This window comes from Nannospalax galili, unplaced genomic scaffold (genome assembly GCF_000622305.1).
Source record: "Nannospalax galili isolate Female #2095 unplaced genomic scaffold, S.galili_v1.0 scaffold748, whole genome shotgun sequence".
Taxonomy (NCBI): domain Eukaryota; kingdom Metazoa; phylum Chordata; class Mammalia; order Rodentia; family Spalacidae; genus Nannospalax; species Nannospalax galili.
The window spans coordinates 217546-236910 of NW_008358283.1; the positions used below are offsets into that span (position 1 = coordinate 217546).

General features: G+C 40.8%; 1 protein-coding gene and 1 non-coding gene across 2 annotated transcripts; both read left to right on the plus strand.

Annotated features, from left to right (window-relative positions):
• The first annotated feature begins 2700 nt into the window (after positions 1–2700).
• LOC115068168 lies at positions 2701–2764 on the plus strand. The gene has a single exon (XR_003847542.1). It is a non-coding gene; the product is annotated as a small nucleolar RNA SNORD43 (small nucleolar RNA).
• Positions 2765–7017: 4253 nt separating this feature from the next.
• On the plus strand, positions 7018–17576 carry Psmd6 (proteasome 26S subunit, non-ATPase 6). The gene is made up of 8 exons (XM_008821573.3): positions 7018–7349; positions 7810–8015; positions 10490–10635; positions 10869–11088; positions 11198–11306; positions 15180–15348; positions 17195–17272; positions 17365–17576. The coding sequence occupies exons 1-8, from the start codon at positions 7205–7207 to the stop codon at positions 17459–17461; spliced, it is 1170 nt and encodes a 389-aa protein (XP_008819795.1). The 5' UTR covers positions 7018–7204; the 3' UTR covers positions 17462–17576.
• The last annotated feature ends 1789 nt before the right edge of the window (positions 17577–19365 follow it).

The window sequence follows — 19365 nt, forward strand, 5'->3', positions numbered from 1 at the left end:
TGGCTCTGTGGTTAAGAACATTGGTTGTTCTTGAAGAATACCCTGGTTTGAATACCAGAACCCACATGGCAGCTAACAACTGTCCATAACTCCAGTTCCAGGGGATCCAATGTCCTCTTCTGTCCTCCACGGGCACTGCATGACATGGGTGCACTTACATACATGCAGGCAATACATTCATATACATATAGTAAAAATAATAAATAAGATATTTTTTTTAAAAGAACATGCGAAAGCATTAGAAAACCATGCAAAGGCTCAACCTTCAAATTATACTATACCAAAGTAAAATTTAAGTATATTTTAAGTAAAATCATAGAAGAAAAATTTCTACGCCTAGAGAAAGATGTCCATCCACATATAAGAGGCCTACAGAACTCCAAATAGGACCAGAAAAGAAACTTCTTATGGCATATTATAGTTAAAACATTAAAAACACAGAATAAAGAAAAGGTATTGAAAGCTGCAGGAGAGAAAGGTCACTTATAAAGACAAGCCCACCAGAATAACAGCTGATTATTTGACAGAAACTTTCCAAGCCATAAATTCATAGGAAGATGTAGTCTGACTTCTGAAAAACCATAATTGTCAAGTCAGATTATTATACACAGCAAAACTATCTCTTAAAATTGCAGTGGAAATAAAAACTTTATGCAATAAAACAGATTAAAGGAATTTATGACCACCAACCCGGCTCTACAGAAGATTCTGAAAGTAATATTTCAGTCTAAAGAGAAGGATAAATATACCTAAGAGGTCAGAGGGAATAAATAACACCAGGACAGCTGATCAAGAAGGGAGCTAAGAAAACATCACAAAATCAATGAAATGATAGGAATTTATACACATCTTTCAATAATAACTCTGAGTATTAACAATCTCAATTCTCCAATAAAAGACCCAGACCAGCAGATTGAATCAGAAACCAGGAATCACTTTTTGCTGCTGCCAAGAAACACACATTATCATCAAAGATAGATAACACCTTAGTGTAAAAAGAAAAGGTGTTCTGCTGGCCGTGGTTTTGCAAGCCTGTAGTCCCAGCACTTGGGAGGCAGACGCAGGTAGATCTCTGTGAGTTCAAGGCCAGCCTGGTCTACATAGTGAGTTCCAGGACAGCTGGGAGACCCTGCTTCAAAAAGACCAAAAAAAAAAAAAAAAAAAAAAAAAAAAAGAAAAGAAAAAGAAAGAAAATGTGTTCAAAGCAAACATCTAGGAAACAAGCTGGTGTATCTATTCTAATACCTGATAAAATAGACCAAACCAGAACTAGTCAGAAAACAGGAAGACTATTTCATAGTCATCAAAAAATAGTACACCAAGGGGATATTACAATTCTAAACAAATATGTACCAAACACAGGTGCACCTAATTCCATAAAGGACATATTATTAGGTCTAAAACCACATAGTAACCACAATACAGGTATAGTCAGCAACTATCAATGCCCCATTCTCACCAACAGACAGGTCATCTCAACAAAAATTAAACAGAGATACATTGGCGTCAAATGACACCACAAATCAAAAGAACCTAACAGACACAGAAGAATATACATTCTTCTCAGCAGCCCATGGAACTTTCTCCAAAATCCACCAGATATAAAACACAAATCAAGCCTCAACAAATATAGGAAAACTGAAGTAGCATCCTGCATTTTATTGGGCTACAATGGAATAAACCTGGATATCAACAGCAATTGAAATGACAGAAAGCACATGAAGCCATGGGGACTAAAACACTCACCACTGAATGATAAGAAAGAAAGAAATCAAGAAGGAAATTTAAAACTCCTAGACGTGAATGAAAATGAAAACACAACGTTTCAAGATCTCTTGGACAAAATGAACAGAGTCCTATGAGGAAAGTTTATTGCAATAAGTACCTATATCAAAAAGTTTGCACGATCTCAATTAATAACTTAATAATGCATCCGAAGGCCTTAGAAAAACAAGAACAAACATACCCCAAGCAGTGGACAGGTTGAAATTAATGAAACAGAAAAGAAAAGATCACAAACAATGAAACAGAGAGTTCTTGGAAAAGATTAAGAAAATTGACAAATCTTCAGCCAAATTAAACCCCCAAAGTGAAAAGGATGCAAACTAATAAAATCAGAGAGAAAAAGGGAGATATTACAACAGAAACCGATCAAATTTAGAGAATCATAAGGCCATGCTTAAAGTATTTATATTCCAAGCCTGCTCCCCACCTGGGATTCTCATAAAAAGTCAGGCATGATACAAACACTTGTAATCTCAATGCTGAAGAGGCAGAGACAGGCAGATTCCAGGGCCCATGGGTCTACATAGCTTAGCCTAATTTGTGATCTCCAGACCAATGAGAGACTTGAAAACATGGTGGATGGTTCCTGAGGAACAACATGTGAAGCTGGCCTCCAGCCTTCACATTCATATGCAGCCCCCCCCATGCACCCACATGATTATGCACCCACATACATACACACATATAAACACATAATACTGCTTGGATAAATTAATTATGTACTAATAAAAATGTTTGGGATATGGGAAGGAGTTCCTCATTCTAACACAATTGTATTCTTCTTGAAGATATACTACAGGTACTATATGGTTCATAAGAATATGGCATAGGCAGGAGGGGTACAGGGAGGGGCATTTTCAGGTACCATCCCCTGGTTCAGTTATGAAACAACTCCTCTTAAACCTGTAACACCAGCACAAATGATGAAACTTTTTGATGGGTGGACAGAAACTCTGTGTTGATTGTCAAGTTCTGATAGAAAAAAAAAAACAAAACCTGTAACACCAAGAAATTTGCTCCCCAAAGATCTTTCAAGGCAACATCCTTTAGAAAGGTTCCTTGTATCTTAAGTATTTATTTTTCTTTCACATTTGAATTAGTTCATCCTTCAGATTTATGTCCTACTTACACAGGAAACATGGTGCTGCAAAAAAAATTAATTTACAGGGAGCACTGAAAACTACTCCTCGATGAGGCTGGCTCTCTCGTCTCTCAGGTGACTGAATTATCCATTTAAGAGACACAACATAGCCAGTCCTAAAGGATGCCCAGCCCGTTGGGTTCCACAGGCTGCAACAAATGAAAGCAAGTTCATAGGTAGCTCTAGTTCTGCCTTCTGACACACTATCTACTCTCCTTCAGGTCTAATTTCCTTGACTCTTTTTTTGTTTTTGTTTTTGGTCGTTTTGAGACAGTTTTCCTGTAACCCCAGCTGACCTGAAACACTCTAGACCAGCTGGCTTTGATCTCAGAGATCCACTTGCCTCTGCTTCCCGAATGCTGGGATTAAAAGTGTGCCACCATGCCCAGCTTTTCCTAGTCTTTTTAAAGGTAATTTGTGGCTAAAGTTAACCAAAACTGTATAGAAAATGGTGTTAAAATTATCTTTATTTGAGGTTATTAGTGTTATTGCTATGAAATTGGCTCAAGGAAGTGACAACCCAGTGCTCTATAAAGAAGCCATACAAGGCCACGTGTGGGGGCTCACATCTTTTATCCCAGTACTCAGGAGGCAGAGGTGGGTGGATCTTGGTGAGATCAAAGCCAGCCTCACAAGTTCCAGGCAGGCTCGGGCTACAGGAAGACCTTGTCTCAAAAAAAAAAAAAAAAAAAAGAAAAGAAAAGAAAAGAAAAATCAGAAAACCAAAAGAAACCACACCCTTAATCCATCTATTAAAACACACCCAGAAAATAAGATGCTGAATATTTCCATATTAATGTTTCTACAGAATCATTCCCTTCCACAGAAGCATGAGAGAATAGCAGGGACAGAAGATGTGCCTCAGTTTCTCCACATGAGGGCACAGTGTTTGGCCGGCAGCTAGGACCTACTATCCTCTCCTCTTGTCTTCCTGGAACCACCAGGTCATCCTTTAAAATGAACTACAACAGCTAGTTTTGTGTCTGAATGCTATGGAGATGCCAAATACCTTCTTGACTTGAACTGGTACATATGGAGAAGGCCCTGGCTTTCTGCACTCCTCTCTCCTCTTCTGCACGGACTTCCCTGACTACGCATGCCATTATGCAGCAAGCAGGCTCTACCTGTACACCTGCTGATCTTCCTCATTTCATAGGAATCGATGGAGCCCAGGACTATTGTATTCCATGTAGATGTATGGAAGGAGACTTGATACCTATTTTTTTTTAAAGTCTTTGGTTTTGGGGGCTGGAGAGAGTGCAGTGGTTAAGAACACTGACTGTTCTTACGGAAGACCCAAGTTTGAATCCCAGCACTCACATGGCAGCTAACAACTGTCCGTAACTCCAGTTCCAGGGGATCCAACAGGCTCTTCCATCCTCTGCGGGTACTGCATGATATGGGTGCACTTACCTACATGCAGGCAATACACGCATACACATAAAATAAAAACAATAAGTAAAAAATTAAAAAATGGTTTTATCCCTGCCTCAACTATGCACCATTCTTTAGGCGCATATTTCTTTTTTCATTCCTAGTCTTTCTGGCAAGCAAGAAACCTAAGTGTCTTAGGATAAAGCTGAGAAATCCCTGAATGGCTATAGCTACTCATGGCCCCTTGCCAGAGAGAGGGGCTGAGGTCACATTATTAGGATCCCTAGTATGAAGGCACTGCTTTTGGTAGTTACTCTATTGTAGTTTGGATATGAAAAGTTCTATGAAAACTCCTGTGTTAAAGGCTTGGTCCCCAGCAGCTGGTGCTGTTGAGAATGACTGAGTCACAGGGCACTAACTCGGTCAGTGTGCTAATCTCTTGAGTTCCTAGTACAGAGGCATTGAGTCACTAGGAACATTCCTTTGAAGGCATGCCTTGGCACAGGCCACAATAAATACTTCCTACTTTTAAGATTTTTTTTCCTCCAGGTGTTTTATCACAGTGACAGAAGCTGACCGACACACACACCTTGGAGGAAATTGGCTCCATCCAGGTCTTCACTACTTTTGCTGGTCCTATGGGGAAAGGAGGCCATGGACCATACTGCAGGCCTCTTCTGAGGGTTTAGACCTTGTAAAGTAGGTCTAAACTCACTGGCTGTGCTGAGGACTTTTCTACTGACTTCTGGTTCCCTTAAATCTCTGAATTTCAGACTTACACAACAAGGTAAATGTGGAAAAGACAGGATCACCAAAGTTGATGTCTTCAGGTAGACAGTGACCCTAGGCAGATTCATTTTTATTGGTTTCTTAGTGGCATCTGCTGAAGGTTGGGTCATTCACTAAAGTTTCTTATAACCCAGAATCAAGGCTTCATGAATTTTCCTAAATATTAATGGATTCTGGATATAGTATTATTCATATTCCATGCAAATATGAACCCAGTCTTTTGAAGGTCCCTATAGTCGGGAGCTGTGGTCCCTCCTAGCCCATGTTCATCCATGAACGCCTGAGTATGTTCTCTATAACACATCTCCGAGTGAACTGAGGATCAGTTTCCATATACAGCTTTAACTATCTAGTTACATAAAGCAGAATGCCTTTCATCACTTATTTTAGCAGCTCTTTGGATTCTTCTCTCACAAAAGGCGGACATCTGATAACCATTAAACAGAGTGTGATTCCTGGCTCCATACGTTCTCCATGAGGCATCATGCTTCAGGACCCAGAAGAGTTTTAGGGCAGCATAAGAGGCCTGCCACAGAAGGTATTCAGCTTGTGTTCAAAGGTAAAGTTCTTATAGAAGTCTATGATGTGAGATTCAACATCTGAGATGAAATCTCTGGCTCTAGATCCCTATGGGTCAGAGTCTCCCGAGGCAGATCCTAGAGGATGTGCTTTAGGCTGGCATGTGTCGGGTGGCCCACAAGGTAGTCCAATACCCCTCCTCTACTCAGTGTACAGTTTCAGCTTCCACTTCTTATGTCTCAGCCACCTCAAGTGGTTTCATGACATGCAAGTGGCAAGGTCTTTGTGTGGACCACACAGTCTTGTATCTGAAGATTAGATGAGAATGCTTATTCCAGTTCATGGCCTCAGAGTCCCTCAGTCCCAGTGCTGGTATTTAGCAACTCTCACTTCAGGAAGGTTGCCCTGGCCAATAGTCCAGGAAATTAAAACTGTCAGCATGGGTCTTCTCGTCAGCAGTGCCACCATGGCTGTGTGACTTAATTCAAGTCTTTTGGAAAACAATTTGACAGTAAATATTCAAAAAGTTATAAAGCTATTTGTCATTATTTCTGCATAGGAATTTATGCTAAGGAAAGATCGTAAAATATGAAATGATCTATGTATACAGTGTTCTTCATTTCTGTTGTGTGCTCACAAACTAAAATCGTGGCCAACTTAGAGTCATCTCTAATCGCAGGGAAGAATGAAAATGTATGGTAGTGAATCCATCAGGTGGAATTTTATGTAACCACTACCCATTCTGAAGACTCACGTCAACATGAACAAATGGAAGCTGAAAATGCCTACATGTAATTAATCTGCATGTGAAGAAGATAATATTGGGCCTAGGGAAGTGCTCAGCAGGCAAGGGCATTTGTTGCCAAGTCTGATGGCCTGAGTTGGATCCCCAGAATCCACATGATGGAAGAAAAGAATTGATTCTCACAAGTGAGTCTTCAAGTGCACACACAAATAAGTAAAATGTAAAAAAAAAAGAAAAAGAAAAAAGAAAAAGAAAGAAAAAAAAAAGAAAGATCATTCTGCTGAATTAAAACTTAAATTTGGGGTGCCATTTCCTCAGAACAAAGGGAATAATGTAGATTTTGAAGTATAGAAAGGGTTTTGCTTCGGACCCTGCCATCACAGGTGTCACACGACCTTGGATGATCATGATCTAAGTCCCATTTCTCCATCTGCAAACTTTATCAACATTATTCCTCCTAGCCTTAAGAAGATTAAAATAACAGGATCTGGCAAAACTTTGTGCTTGCTTTTATTGTTACTGTAATCTGTATTATATTTTCAAATTTTAAAGGATTTCAAGATCCTGCCAGTTGCAAATGTAACGAAAGTAAAATCGCTTAAAAACCAGAGAGAACTGAGAAGAAATACAACTTGGGATGTGGAAAGCTGCGTGTGAACACACGGGGGCGCAGCGCTCAGACCGCGCCAGGCACTCCCGCTGGCGTCCAGCAGGGGGCGCTGCAGGCGGCGGCCGAAGCCCGGCCGGAAGTCAGGCTGGAGGCTACGGGGCGCTTTCACTGAGTACTCCGACTTCCGCTGCTGGGGCCGGGCGGCTCTCGGTTCCCCTCAGGTCGCAGCTCCGCCGCCACCATGCCGCTGGAGAACCTGGAGGAGGAGGGTTTGCCCAAGAACCCCGACCTGCGTATCGCCCAGCTGCGCTTCCTGCTCAGCCTGCCCGAGCACCGCGCGGACGCGGCGGTGCGCGAAGAGCTGATGGCGGCCGTCCGCGAAAACAGTGAGGCCGCGCCGCCGAGTCAGCGGCCTAGGCTGGGCGGCTGCGGGCCTGTGGGGGACGGCCAGCGCTGCCCGGCAGTCCCTCCCGCGGGGTCCCCACGGCCGGCCGGGTGTCTCCCGAGAGTGCTTTTCATTGTGGGACCCCGCCTTGGCCGAGGGGCTCTGCCTCCGTGGGGCCGCGGCGGGACAGCCTGTGCCTGTCGCTGCTGCGCGTCCCGGTGAAGGGTCTGGGCCGCGTTTCTACCAGTGCACGTCTGTCCCGACGGGAAGATTCCTTTGGCCGGCAAGAGCAAACTAATGGAGGCCGGCCTTCGTGCAGGCCTCCCCCGGAGCTGTGCTCTCGCGCCCAGTGGGAGTGGGGCCGACTGGCGGGGTCGGGGTTGGGTGCGGTGGAGGGGAGGAAGGGAGGAAGCAGGCAGACCCCGACCCGTGACTTCAAGGTCACGCTTTCCCACTTGCAGATATGGCTCCTTATTATGAAGCCTTGTGCAAATCCCTCGACTGGCAGATGGACATGGACCTGCTCAGTAAAATGAAGAAGGCAAACGAAGAAGAGCTGAAACGTTTGGATGAAGAGCTGGACGATGCGGAGAAGAACCTGGGAGAGAGTGAGATTCGAGACGCAATGATGGCGAAAGCAGAGTACCTCTGTCTGATAGGTGACAAGGTGAGTGGACATTGCTTTCCCCTCTCTGCAGTCAGCAGGCTGATGTTGGGGCCGAATGCAGGTGAGGAGCACCTCGCTGAATAAATGAACTTAACTTTTAGAACAGGATAATCATGTTTATCCGTGCTGGTGAGTCCTTACAAGCTGCGTCAGTGGGTGTCTTACAGTTCTCATTCCCTGCTGGAAACAGCCGCGGGTGTGTTCTTCATCTCTGTGTCTTACAAGCAGGCATTCACTACTCTGACAAAATTAGGGTCATCCGGAAGCACTTCACTTTTCTTACTTGGTGCCAATCATTTGTTGTAGCATCTAAAAAATTTACACTAGTAATATTTTCATTGCAAGGATCTAAGAGGTAGGTAGCGCAGGTAGTTTTTTTCTTCCGTAGACCCCCAGAGAGAAGAAGCATTTTAGTTCTTTCAGTGCCATCTACATAGGCGCATGTGTCCTGAGAAAACGAGTAATAAACATTTCTGTTTTTCCAGGCCTGGGATCATAATGTATTCAGGTACTCCCGGCCATCCTCATCAGCATTGCATCTGAGGCCTTTACAAGTTATTGTCCACACAGCTTGGTTCTAGTTAATTCCTGTCTAGCCAATCCACTGTAGAATGTACCAGTTTGTCCTTCCAGCCGTTGTCGACATGCATGTTGTTTTGTTTATGCTTTAGCTGTTAAAACTGTTCTTTCTTAAATTGCTGCTGTGAAAAACATGTTCACACACGTCTCTTTGTGTAACTAGTGTTTCTTTAGGATACAGATGAGTCTGTGAGACCGAGTTGCTGGGACAATGAACATTTCACTTTACTGGGTGGCCAGTTCTACATAATCCTGCTATTGAATCCTAAAAACTTTCAATTTCATAGTTGTGTGATACTAAGAGGCTGGATCTTCAGTGTTCTTAATTTTTAGTAGTATACTATGACTGTAACATGTCATAGTTTCAGTATAAAAAATAGTGCAAGCTCTTGGATCAGATTGCTTGGGTTTTATTTCCAGCCTGAGTAATCATTTACTGAACCCTCAGTTTTCTCATCTGTAAAATAGGGAGAGTGATAGTTTCTACTTAATGATTGAAAAAGCAAAAGATTTAGAATGGCATGGGCACAGAGGAAGTGCTTCAATGATGAGCTGTGGAATTTCAATTGAAAATTTTTTTTCTTTTGATTATAAATTTAGTACGTGGTCATTGTAAAAAACTGAAAATACAGAGAAACTTAAAAGTGTGTATATGGTTTGGATTTTATGTGAATGAGAAATTTGAAGGTTTGAGCCTCAGACCCGAAATCTGACCAGAACATGGCTAAATAGACATCAGATTGATAAGAGTTAAATTCTCATACTAGCTATCTGTTTATAAAGCAGCATGCTTCCAGATTGTTTTTATATTCTGATTCTTACCAAGTACTTAGTGCACTGAGTGGGTTGTTAGTCATTGTGTTAATATTTATCATTGACATTTTTTATGATGTCTAGTTTGTTGCACATTTGTTAGTGGATGTTCCTTTAAGACAATGTCATTGCCCTGTTCACGTGATCTTGATCATCCTTGTTGACTGACAGAAGATGGCATAAACTCACCGGTTATTTTACTTTTCACCCCTGGTTTGGAATCATTCACTTCTCTTACATCCCTGGTTCCTTTTAGTGAGGAGTAGTATTTACATATCCATATCTGGGTTGGTGCACCTGTTGCTGCTTTGACAGTCCCTTTTGTAAATTTATGAAGCATAAACTAATAACCACTTAAACTAGCCAGTCATGTTCTGAAAACTACCAAGTATAAACAAGCGATTTTATCAGTGTTCCTTGTAAAAGCAACCGTACCATTTTATTTCACAATTCTTTGAGATGAAATTTTGTGTGTATATAGGCAGTTGTATTTTAATAATCAGTGACATGAGTAATTTGGGGGGCTGGAGAGATGGCTCAGTTGTTAAGAGCTCTGGCTGCTCTTGCAGAAGGCCTGGGTTCAGTTCCCAGCACCCACATGGTGGCCTACAGCCATCTGTAACTCCAGTTCCAGCAGATCTGATACCCTCTTCTGGCCTCTGCAGGCAACAGGCATGCATCTGATGAACTTAACGTTCATATGGACAAAACACTTACACATATAAAAATCTTAAAAGTTTTTTTTTTAAAGCCACATGACTTATAGTGAACTAGCTCTGAAGTGGGTACTGTCGTTGTAATGGAGGAAAACACTGAAACAACACTGTTGTATATTATCAATGGTTTTCTTACATCGTTTTCCAGAAAAGAAGTATATGCTACGCATTTTCTGCACTTTCTCCAAACAGAAGGGGCAATATAGCCAACCCCTCCGAACTTACACCCAGTCACAACAATCACTGTGTTGCCATCTTGTTTCAGCTCTGCTCTACTTTTACCCCCTCAACAACTCTGTAGAAAAACTCAGATGGCTTTGTCAACTTAGATACTTTTTTCATTTTTGGTTTTGAATTTCTTGATAGGAAGGAGCTCTCACAGCCTTTCGCAAGACATATGATAAGACTGTGGCCCTGGGTCATCGACTAGATATTGTATTCTATCTCCTTCGCATTGGTCTCTTTTATATGGATAATGATCTCATCACTCGAAACACAGAAAAGGCCAAAAGGTACTTGTCAGCCATGGGGATATAGTTCCTTCAAACTATGATGCTATTAATGAGTAATTGATAGGTACAAGCTTTCCTGTTTTGTTTACAATTGTGGATTTGGGTCAAATAATTGATGTATTAATGAATGAGATACTTTGTTTAGATATTTCCTTTTGTTTAAAGCTTTTCTTTAAAAAGATCTGTAAGAAGTAGCATTATCTGTTTATTATGACCTTGTTTTTATTTTCTAGCCTAATAGAAGAAGGAGGAGACTGGGACAGGAGAAACCGCTTAAAAGTGTATCAGGGTCTTTACTGTGTGGCTATTCGAGACTTCAAACAGGCAGCTGAGCTCTTTCTTGACACAGTTTCAACATTTACCTCCTATGAGCTCATGGATTACAAAACGTTTGTGACTTACACTGTCTATGTCAGCATGATTGCCTTAGAAAGACCAGATCTCAGGGAAAAGGTAAAGATTGAAGCTTTAATACTGATAATTTGAACTCTTTCATGCTTTTCTAATTTAAATACTCCAAATCATTAAAACATAAGTTTATTTTGGTGTTTTTAATACCCAGGTCATTAAAGGAGCAGAGATTCTTGAAGTGCTACACAGCCTGCCAGCAGTTCGGCAGTATCTGTTTTCACTCTATGAATGCCGTTACTCTGTTTTCTTCCAGTCATTAGGTAAGGGGACAAAACTGGGTTTTCACATACAAGAAATGCAGTGGGCTAGTAACTGAAGATCTGTAATAATTTTCTTTTTAGAGGAAGGTCAGCCAACATGGCCTGTTTTATTTTATATCTCAGATTTTAAGAATGATTTTTTATATGTATTTATAAACATTTTGTGTTGTGTGTGTGCACCATGGTACACAGGTGAAGATGAGGGCAGCTTTCAGGAGTTGGTTTTCTCCTCCACCATGCGGGTTCTAGGGATTGTGCTCAGGGTGCTGAGGCTTGGCGATAGGTGCCTTCACCTGCTGAGCCATCTCACTGGCCCAGGTTTTTTTTGTTTTATTTTTATTTTTTTTGCGGGGGGGGGGGGAGTCTTTTTGAGACCTGTAGCCCCAGCTGTCTGGGAACTCACGATGTAGACCTGGCTGGCCTTGAACTCACAGAGATCCGCCTGCCTGTGCCTCCCAAGTGCTGGGATTAAAGGCATGCGCCACGACGCCCAGCTGGTTTTTGTATTTTTTAAGCGCCATTTTAAGACTACAGAAGAATGTATGACAAAGAACTATGTGGTTGCTAAGCCTCAAAATATTTGTTTTCTGGCCCATTATGGGAGTTGCAACCCTGGTTTAGAGTCTTTAAGGAGGTAAAGCAAGCCTGAGCAGACAGTTTTCTCCTTAGGCTGTATGGTGAAGGACATTGGGGAACTCTGAATCTGAATCTCCTTTTTTCACTGAGATTAAATAAGCCTTGAGTTCAGTGATGATTTGTTTTTTATGCAGTGACTAGGGTGGGTGGGTTGAGAACATACTGTGGAAACTAGTTATATTCCTTGAGAGCTAGTTTATAGAGCCCACTGACATAAATTTACTTCTTTTTTCTGGGCTACACTCTTTCCTGGCCTTTTAGTTTGCTACCAATGACTAAATTATCAATATGACAGAAGAATTAGCTTGTATCAGTTTAAGTTGTCCTTCCCAAATATTTCCCTAAATAATATAATAAATTAATTATAATAAATTAATATATTGCTATTATGCTACAGATTTCAGAAAGTATTTGTCTAAATAGATCTTTGTGAAAAATGGGAAGGATGACAAATGATGATTCTGTCTTTGCAGGGAAAAATGAAGCCATTCTGGGGTAATTATATATGACTATGGTAACTTTTGTTAGGTATTAACGTCTTCCCAACCTCTGTCCTTTTATTCAAATAGTTCTGGAGGAAAGATTTTAGTTTTACTAACCCTATACATTTCCCAGATATTTAAATGCAGAAGATAATAAAGTTGAAGCCTTTTCTTTGATGACAGGGTTATTCTTTTTCTTATCACTTATTTGCACTTGGGAGACATGTAGGGCTTAATAGGTTTTGTGAGATTATCTAAATATTCAGATTAATGTGCTTTAAAATACTTCAAGTGAAATAGGAAGTAGAATCCTTTTCCAGATATTGTGATTATTTCTAGAAATTAATTAAACTGAAAAAAGTGAACACACTGTGTCTCACCCTGCCCCCAAATCCATACACATGTTCACACAGTGCTTCCAGGTATTTAATGCTTTGTAGTATATTCCTAGGACTGTGGTTTGTGCACAACTAAAGAAAAAAAGTTATATTTGAAGAGAATTTTCTACCAATATCATTTAAGGTAGTAAAAGGCTTTTACTTATCAGGTGTTAGCAAGGGTTGTTTCTCTTCAGGCAACTGCTGTTAGCATGTTTTTGGATGCCTTCAGAGGCCTTCATATTCATATAGGAAGTAATGACTGTACGTAGGGTGGGCACGTATCACTGGCTCTCCAGAGAGCATTCGCTCTTGACAGTATGATGTGAAGAAGCTCTCCATGTCACTATACAAATAGCCATTTAATCAAGAATTTCTAAGTGGTGGTCATGGTCCTAAGTGCTTGATATTCAATCTAGTGGAGCTTCTTAGAATTCTAGTTGTGATTTTAAGGACTTCCTGTTTCAAGAGTATGCGATGTGCCGTAATTTACTGTCTCTGGAGAAAAAATAAGTAATTCTGTTTGGAATATACATGCAATGCTTCTGTCCACTTATTTTTTAGATAGATTGCAAGAACTTGAATTTTGCAAAGATTAATCCCTGTTGACTACATTGCCCTCCAGAAACACTGTACCACTTCACACGGACCATCGTTTATACTTCTCTCATTTTATATAGCATTTGAAAGTCCCCTCATTTTAAGAAAACGTTAAACAGACTGAGAAGGGAGAATTTTATCAGACTTATGTATTTTACTGCTGGTGAGACTGTCCATCTTGGTTAGTGACCTTTGATCCTCATGCTATATATCCCAGGTTGCTTTTCTCACCCCGTCTTACTGACATTGGAGGGTCTTCACTTCTCACTTTTGTTCTTGGTTCCCCAGTAACATGCTTCTTTATGTTGGACCTTCCTTTTCCTAGTTGAGATCTTGCAGTGACCAGCTGCTCTGGATTGCCCTTACCTGATCTTTCAGGAGTGCTCCCCAGATTGCTAGTTCTAGCCTCAAGTCTTCATTGAACCTGTGCTTGAACACCCTGTGAGCTCTTCACCTGCTGATGGGCAGGCCTACTTGAATAATGCCAGTTCGCTTGATCTGTATTCTCCACCTTCCCTAAAACAACTTCTAAAAACAAAAACCAACCCCTCAAATCAGTTGCTTTTCCTGGGATTTTTATCTTATTCAAGTCTAATTCCCTTCTTCACTTTGTATCTCTGTCTCCTGCATCTTCTATTCCCTGAGCTTTGCCATGCTGATCCTGCCTTGGGACTTGTCCCCTCGAAGCTCTTTCCTGTCTACTGTAGGCCAGTGGAGGGCCTCCTAGTCATGCTGCCACTTCTGTTTTCTCTACAGACTCATGCTAGGTACATGGTCTTGCATTTTAGTTCAGTATGCAGAGCAGTGATAGCTTGGTATTGAGCAATTTGCACAGTATCCTGTGGACACCTTACTGTTCAGTTACTTTGTTACCAACTTATTACTTCTACTGTTCTGCAAGCCTTGTAGTTTATAACTTGTCCTGAAACCTTACAGTATTTTGTAAGACTGTTTGCATCTCTTGTAGTAGATTTCATCAGTCTTTACTGCTTGTGTGTATCTCTTTCTGATCTTGGTTTCTGATCTTGTTTCTGTTACAGTTGTAAATGAAATTCACTTAAAATCTGGTACATAGAGTTTCCCCTGGTTAAAATATTTGTACATGAATGTCAAATCATCTGGAGACAAATTCCTTTAGAGCTTGGTGATGTCTAGTAGCTGGTGATGCTTAGGGTGTGACAGTTGCACAGCACAGCTGGCCTCTATTCTTGCTACTGCTTCCTTCGCTGTTGGGATAACAGGAAAGGGCAGTGATGACTTCACTCTGTTTTTCATGGGACTCAAAGTTGCCTCAATTTTGTTTTTTTGTTGAGAATTTCATACGAGTACTTTATTTACATCATTTCTACCCCCCACACCTCCAGTCTATCTCAATAACCTGACTTCCTCTTTTATTATTGGTACGTACGTACGTACGTACGTACGTACGTACGTACGTACGTACGTACGTACGTACGTACGTACGTACGTACGTACGTACGTACGTACGTACGTACGTACGTACGTGTGTGTGTGTGTGTGTGTGTGTGTGTGTGTATAAACAGTCCATTTAGTGGTGCTAGCATGTACATGTGTTTAGGATTGACCACTTGGGATTGGCTTAACCCATCAGGGAGCTCATCCGTGGAGAAATGGGTTCGTCCTCTCCCAGCAGCCATGACTGCCTGTAGCTTTGGTCATAGACCCTAGAGGAGAACCTACTACTGTCATTTTCCTAAACCAATTTCTAGTTGCTGTTTAGTGAAAGAAGAGTGATAATGTTACCTTGTTTATTGTAGCAATTGTGGAACAGGAAATGAAAAAGGACTGGCTTTTTGCTCCTCATTATCGATACTACGTAAGAGAAATGAGAATTCATGCATACAGCCAGCTGCTGGAGTCCTATAGGTCATTAACCCTTGGCTATATGGCAGAAGCATTTGGCGTGGGTGTGGAATTCATTGACCAGTAAGTTTAGCAATGTATGCATTAAAACTGCCTTTTAAAGTGTGCTTTTCCCCATTTTCTGAATTTGCATTGCATCCCTTGGTTTTAAGGAAGGAAAAAAAAAAAAACCAAGACTTTTTCTGAAGTATTAACAATCATGTCTGTCATCTCTGCCTTCAGTATTTGCTTTCCAGTGGGGGATGAGAAAAGCCACGGAGAAGAGCTTCTCTACCAGTAGTCCTCTTCCATTATGCTGTGGACCACACTGCAGCTATTATACCGCTGCCCAGATCTCTTTTCTATCGTATATTTAATTGTATTTCGTATAAGTTCTTATAAGCTTTATGTTGGAGCTGTCATTCTGGTCAAACTGGTAACAAATGTGAACTCTGAGCACCTGAATCATGGATTCAACAAACTGAGCTATTTAAGTCTGCTGTTATTCTAGGTCTTTCCTTATATACTTTTGTTGTAGGAAAGATGGTAGGTAAATAAACCAATACCAAAGATCATTTCAGATAGAAATAAGTCTACAGAGATACAAAAGTGCTCTATATTACATAGTAGGAGCTGTGTCTGCCTTAGATGTGGCATGTCTGAGGTTAAGGTTTATTCTGATATCTGAACTGCATGGCAGTCATATTTAGTTTTTCAAATGATCCTTAGCAAAATAGAAGGCTGATTGCTGGTTTTGTTGAATCCTGATAACCTGCTCTGAATTCCAAAGGCAGTTAGCACTATAAGTCATCACACTTCTCATGAGTTGGCAGGAGTGACTTGTGAACAACTGATACTCTTGGCCTGCTTCCTTGTTTGATTCTGCAACAAAACAGTACAATGTATGGCTTTGGGCCAAGTTCTCCTTTTTTGGTGTCAGGGTCTTTTTCTTGTTCTGTGGGGTCTAGCTGGCCTTGGACTCAAGAGTAGTCATTCTGCCACAGCTGAGATGACAGACAACCCCCCCCCACACACACACACAGAAGCAAAAGGGCAGTGTGAGAGTCAACCACAACTTCACAGGAGATACACTGAAGCCACAAAGTGGCTTTAATACCCACTGCATGTAAGTATTCTTTAAATCATTCAGAGAATAGATCCAAGTTAGGTTTTGTTTTTCATTTGTGTTCTAAGACCAACTGGAGTTACTTTTAATAACTTGAGTATGGGGCTGGAGAGATGGCTCACTGGTTAAGAACACTGGCTGTTCTTCCAGAGGACCTGGGTTCAGTTCCCAGGACCCACACGGTGGCTAAAAACTGTCCATAACTCCAGTTCCAGGGGCTCCAACCCCCTCTTCTGACCTCCGCAGACATGGTACAAATGCTTCGCTGGATAGGACTTTTAACATATATGACAGAATGCATGAAATCCGGTGGGGGAGAGGGGCCATGGGGGGCAAGGTGTCTAAATTTGATTCAGAACTATTACATGAAATGCACAAGAAAAAAAAATCAATACTAAAAAAAAATTACTAAAAATAGAATATTAAAAAAAAAATACCCCAAAAAACAAACAACTGAGGGCTCTTAACCTCTGAGCCATCTCTCCAGCCCTGAGTTAGGACATTTTTTCCAGTAAAACTGAATGTGGCTGCTATTGGTCAGGGCTTATGGTTCTATCAGTTTATTCCTCTAACTTCCTGAAGTTTTTTTCTCTGAGTACTTTTGTAGCTTTACTTGATTGAGGTCTCAGAACTTCCTAGGGCTAGGTTTATTCTGGTAGATGACTTAAGTCAGAAAGTAAAAAGCAAGGACATCACTACAGTATATGCAGTAGGTGAGGCTTGAGGGAAATGAAATTTTATCTGTAAAACAAAAATGTAGTCTTCTTGAGACTAACCATATTTGTTTTCTGTTTTCTAAATCAGGGAACTGTCCAGATTTATTGCTGCTGGGAGACTACACTGCAAAATAGATAAAGTGAATGAAATAGTAGAAACTAACAGGTATTCTTACTTTAAGTAAGGCATTGGTCAGCTCTTGTCATGGAGTCATGTGGCTGATAAATAATTCATTGTTTTCTTAAATTTATTTATAGACCTGATAGCAAGAACTGGCAATACCAAGAAACCATCAAGAAAGGAGATCTGCTGCTTAATAGAGTTCAGAAACTTTCCAGAGTAATTAATATGTAAAACTATTTAAAAATGTATTTCCTTTAAAGGTTTTATGTGGAACTTTTATAGCTTTCTTCACAACGTGCCAGCTTCGACAGCATAAAATAAATACTGCATTGTTCCTTTCAGTTTATTTTTTCTTCAACATATATGCCTTTAAATATGGGGTCCACTATGGCTGGGAGGCAGAGGAGAGGCAGGCAGATCTCTGTGAGTTCAAGGCTAGCCTGGGGCTACATAGTGAGTTTCAGGCCAGCTGGGGCTACAGGGAGACCCTGTCTCAAAAAGAGCCCCCCCCCCAATTAAAAAATGGGGTCTGCTAAAGGTAAAAGTCATGCCACTTGAATTATTGATTAAAGAAAATGTTCTGTTTGACTATCTGTGGGGTTTACAATATAGTGGTCAGTCAGACTTTAGTCTCTGGATTAAAGAGACTAATATTAGGGAGATGACACAAGCCCCCTAGCTGGTACTGTTATGTTGCTTGACTTCGAAGAGCATAGGTTTACTGGTAGTTGTCAACAGAACAGTGACTTCTAATGAAGATAAAGTATTTTGCCCCTTTCTAGGAAGCCGGCCAGATGAACTAGATTCCAGAATCTGACTTACTAAACATAGAACCTGAACACATCCTTTTTAAGAATCTTAAAAAAACTTTTTTTTGAAAACAGGACAATGATCATGAGGTAATTGAAACTGCTGCTTGCCGTCTGGATGGGGGTGGCAGTGGGATCAGTGCCATGAAGAAAAATTAAACCTTATAAAGGGGATGCAGTGGGGATACAAGTTGTGAAGGGAGCTCTCTTGTAGGCTACTGTAGAAAGTGCTCTAGTAGTTGATGAAAATGAGTTTGAGGTCGTACAGATTGGTATCTAGGGGAAAAAGACAAATGGAGAATTTTAGGCAAAGGAATGATCAGGTTATACTTACATTTTAAAATCTGGCTATGCATTCATTTGGAGTGGTCACTTGGTAAGGACAGTATGAAATATGGAGGCAGCCGGATCTGCCAAGGAATGAGAATGAGGGGAGACAGTGAGTCAGACACCCCCTCAGTTAAAGAGGATTATGACCCTGAGGAGGAATTTTGATGCAGGCTAAAGTTAGGAGTTTTACTGTAAAAGGTGGGGGAGGGAAAGAAGTTTCTAGTGTTTTCTTCATGAGTACATTTATTTGTTCATAGGAATGATCAGTAAATAGTGAAAATACATAATCTCACTTGACTGAAAATTGATGTAATTCAGCATTTCTGAATGATAAACTCTTTAGTAAATAGCAGACTAGGAAATCAAAGGCCCCACTACAAATGAGACACTACATTCTGAAATATTAGAAGCGTTATCTTCAAAGTAAAGGCCGTGTCCTCAGGAGCAGTCACTATTATGAAGTAAGGGCAACATAGCCAGAGCTGTGCTTGAGGATTTGCTTGGAGGTGCTGTGCGTGGGCAGCAGGCTTTCAGTGGATGTGCCTAAGCATCTGAGAATGCCAACATAGATTTCTAAAGATGTTTCTCTAGATAACCTTAGTGATCGCTTCTAGGCCTTTTGGCTAAAATCAAGTATAAAATCTGATTAGTGACGGTCACTAGAATTTCTTGAAACAATCGCTTGAAGGAATTATGAGTCATTAAGGGTAGTCTGTGTAAGAACTTAATGGTATTTCTGTGTTCGTTTAAAATTATTATAGAGTTCTGTTTAGCAGATAGGCTCTTGGCAGTTCTTGCTGGAGGGAGAAATAAGAGTGAAATGTCAATATTTTAAAATCAGGTGTTTTTTTTTTTCAACTCCCTGTAGAACTCCTTGGACTATTGGGATCACAGCTATGGCTTTTAAAAAACAAGGCCAAACATACTGTGGCTATAGGAGAAAGGCTCACGTACTTTACTTCCTTGCTTTAAATGTATTGAGGTTTTTTTTTTTTT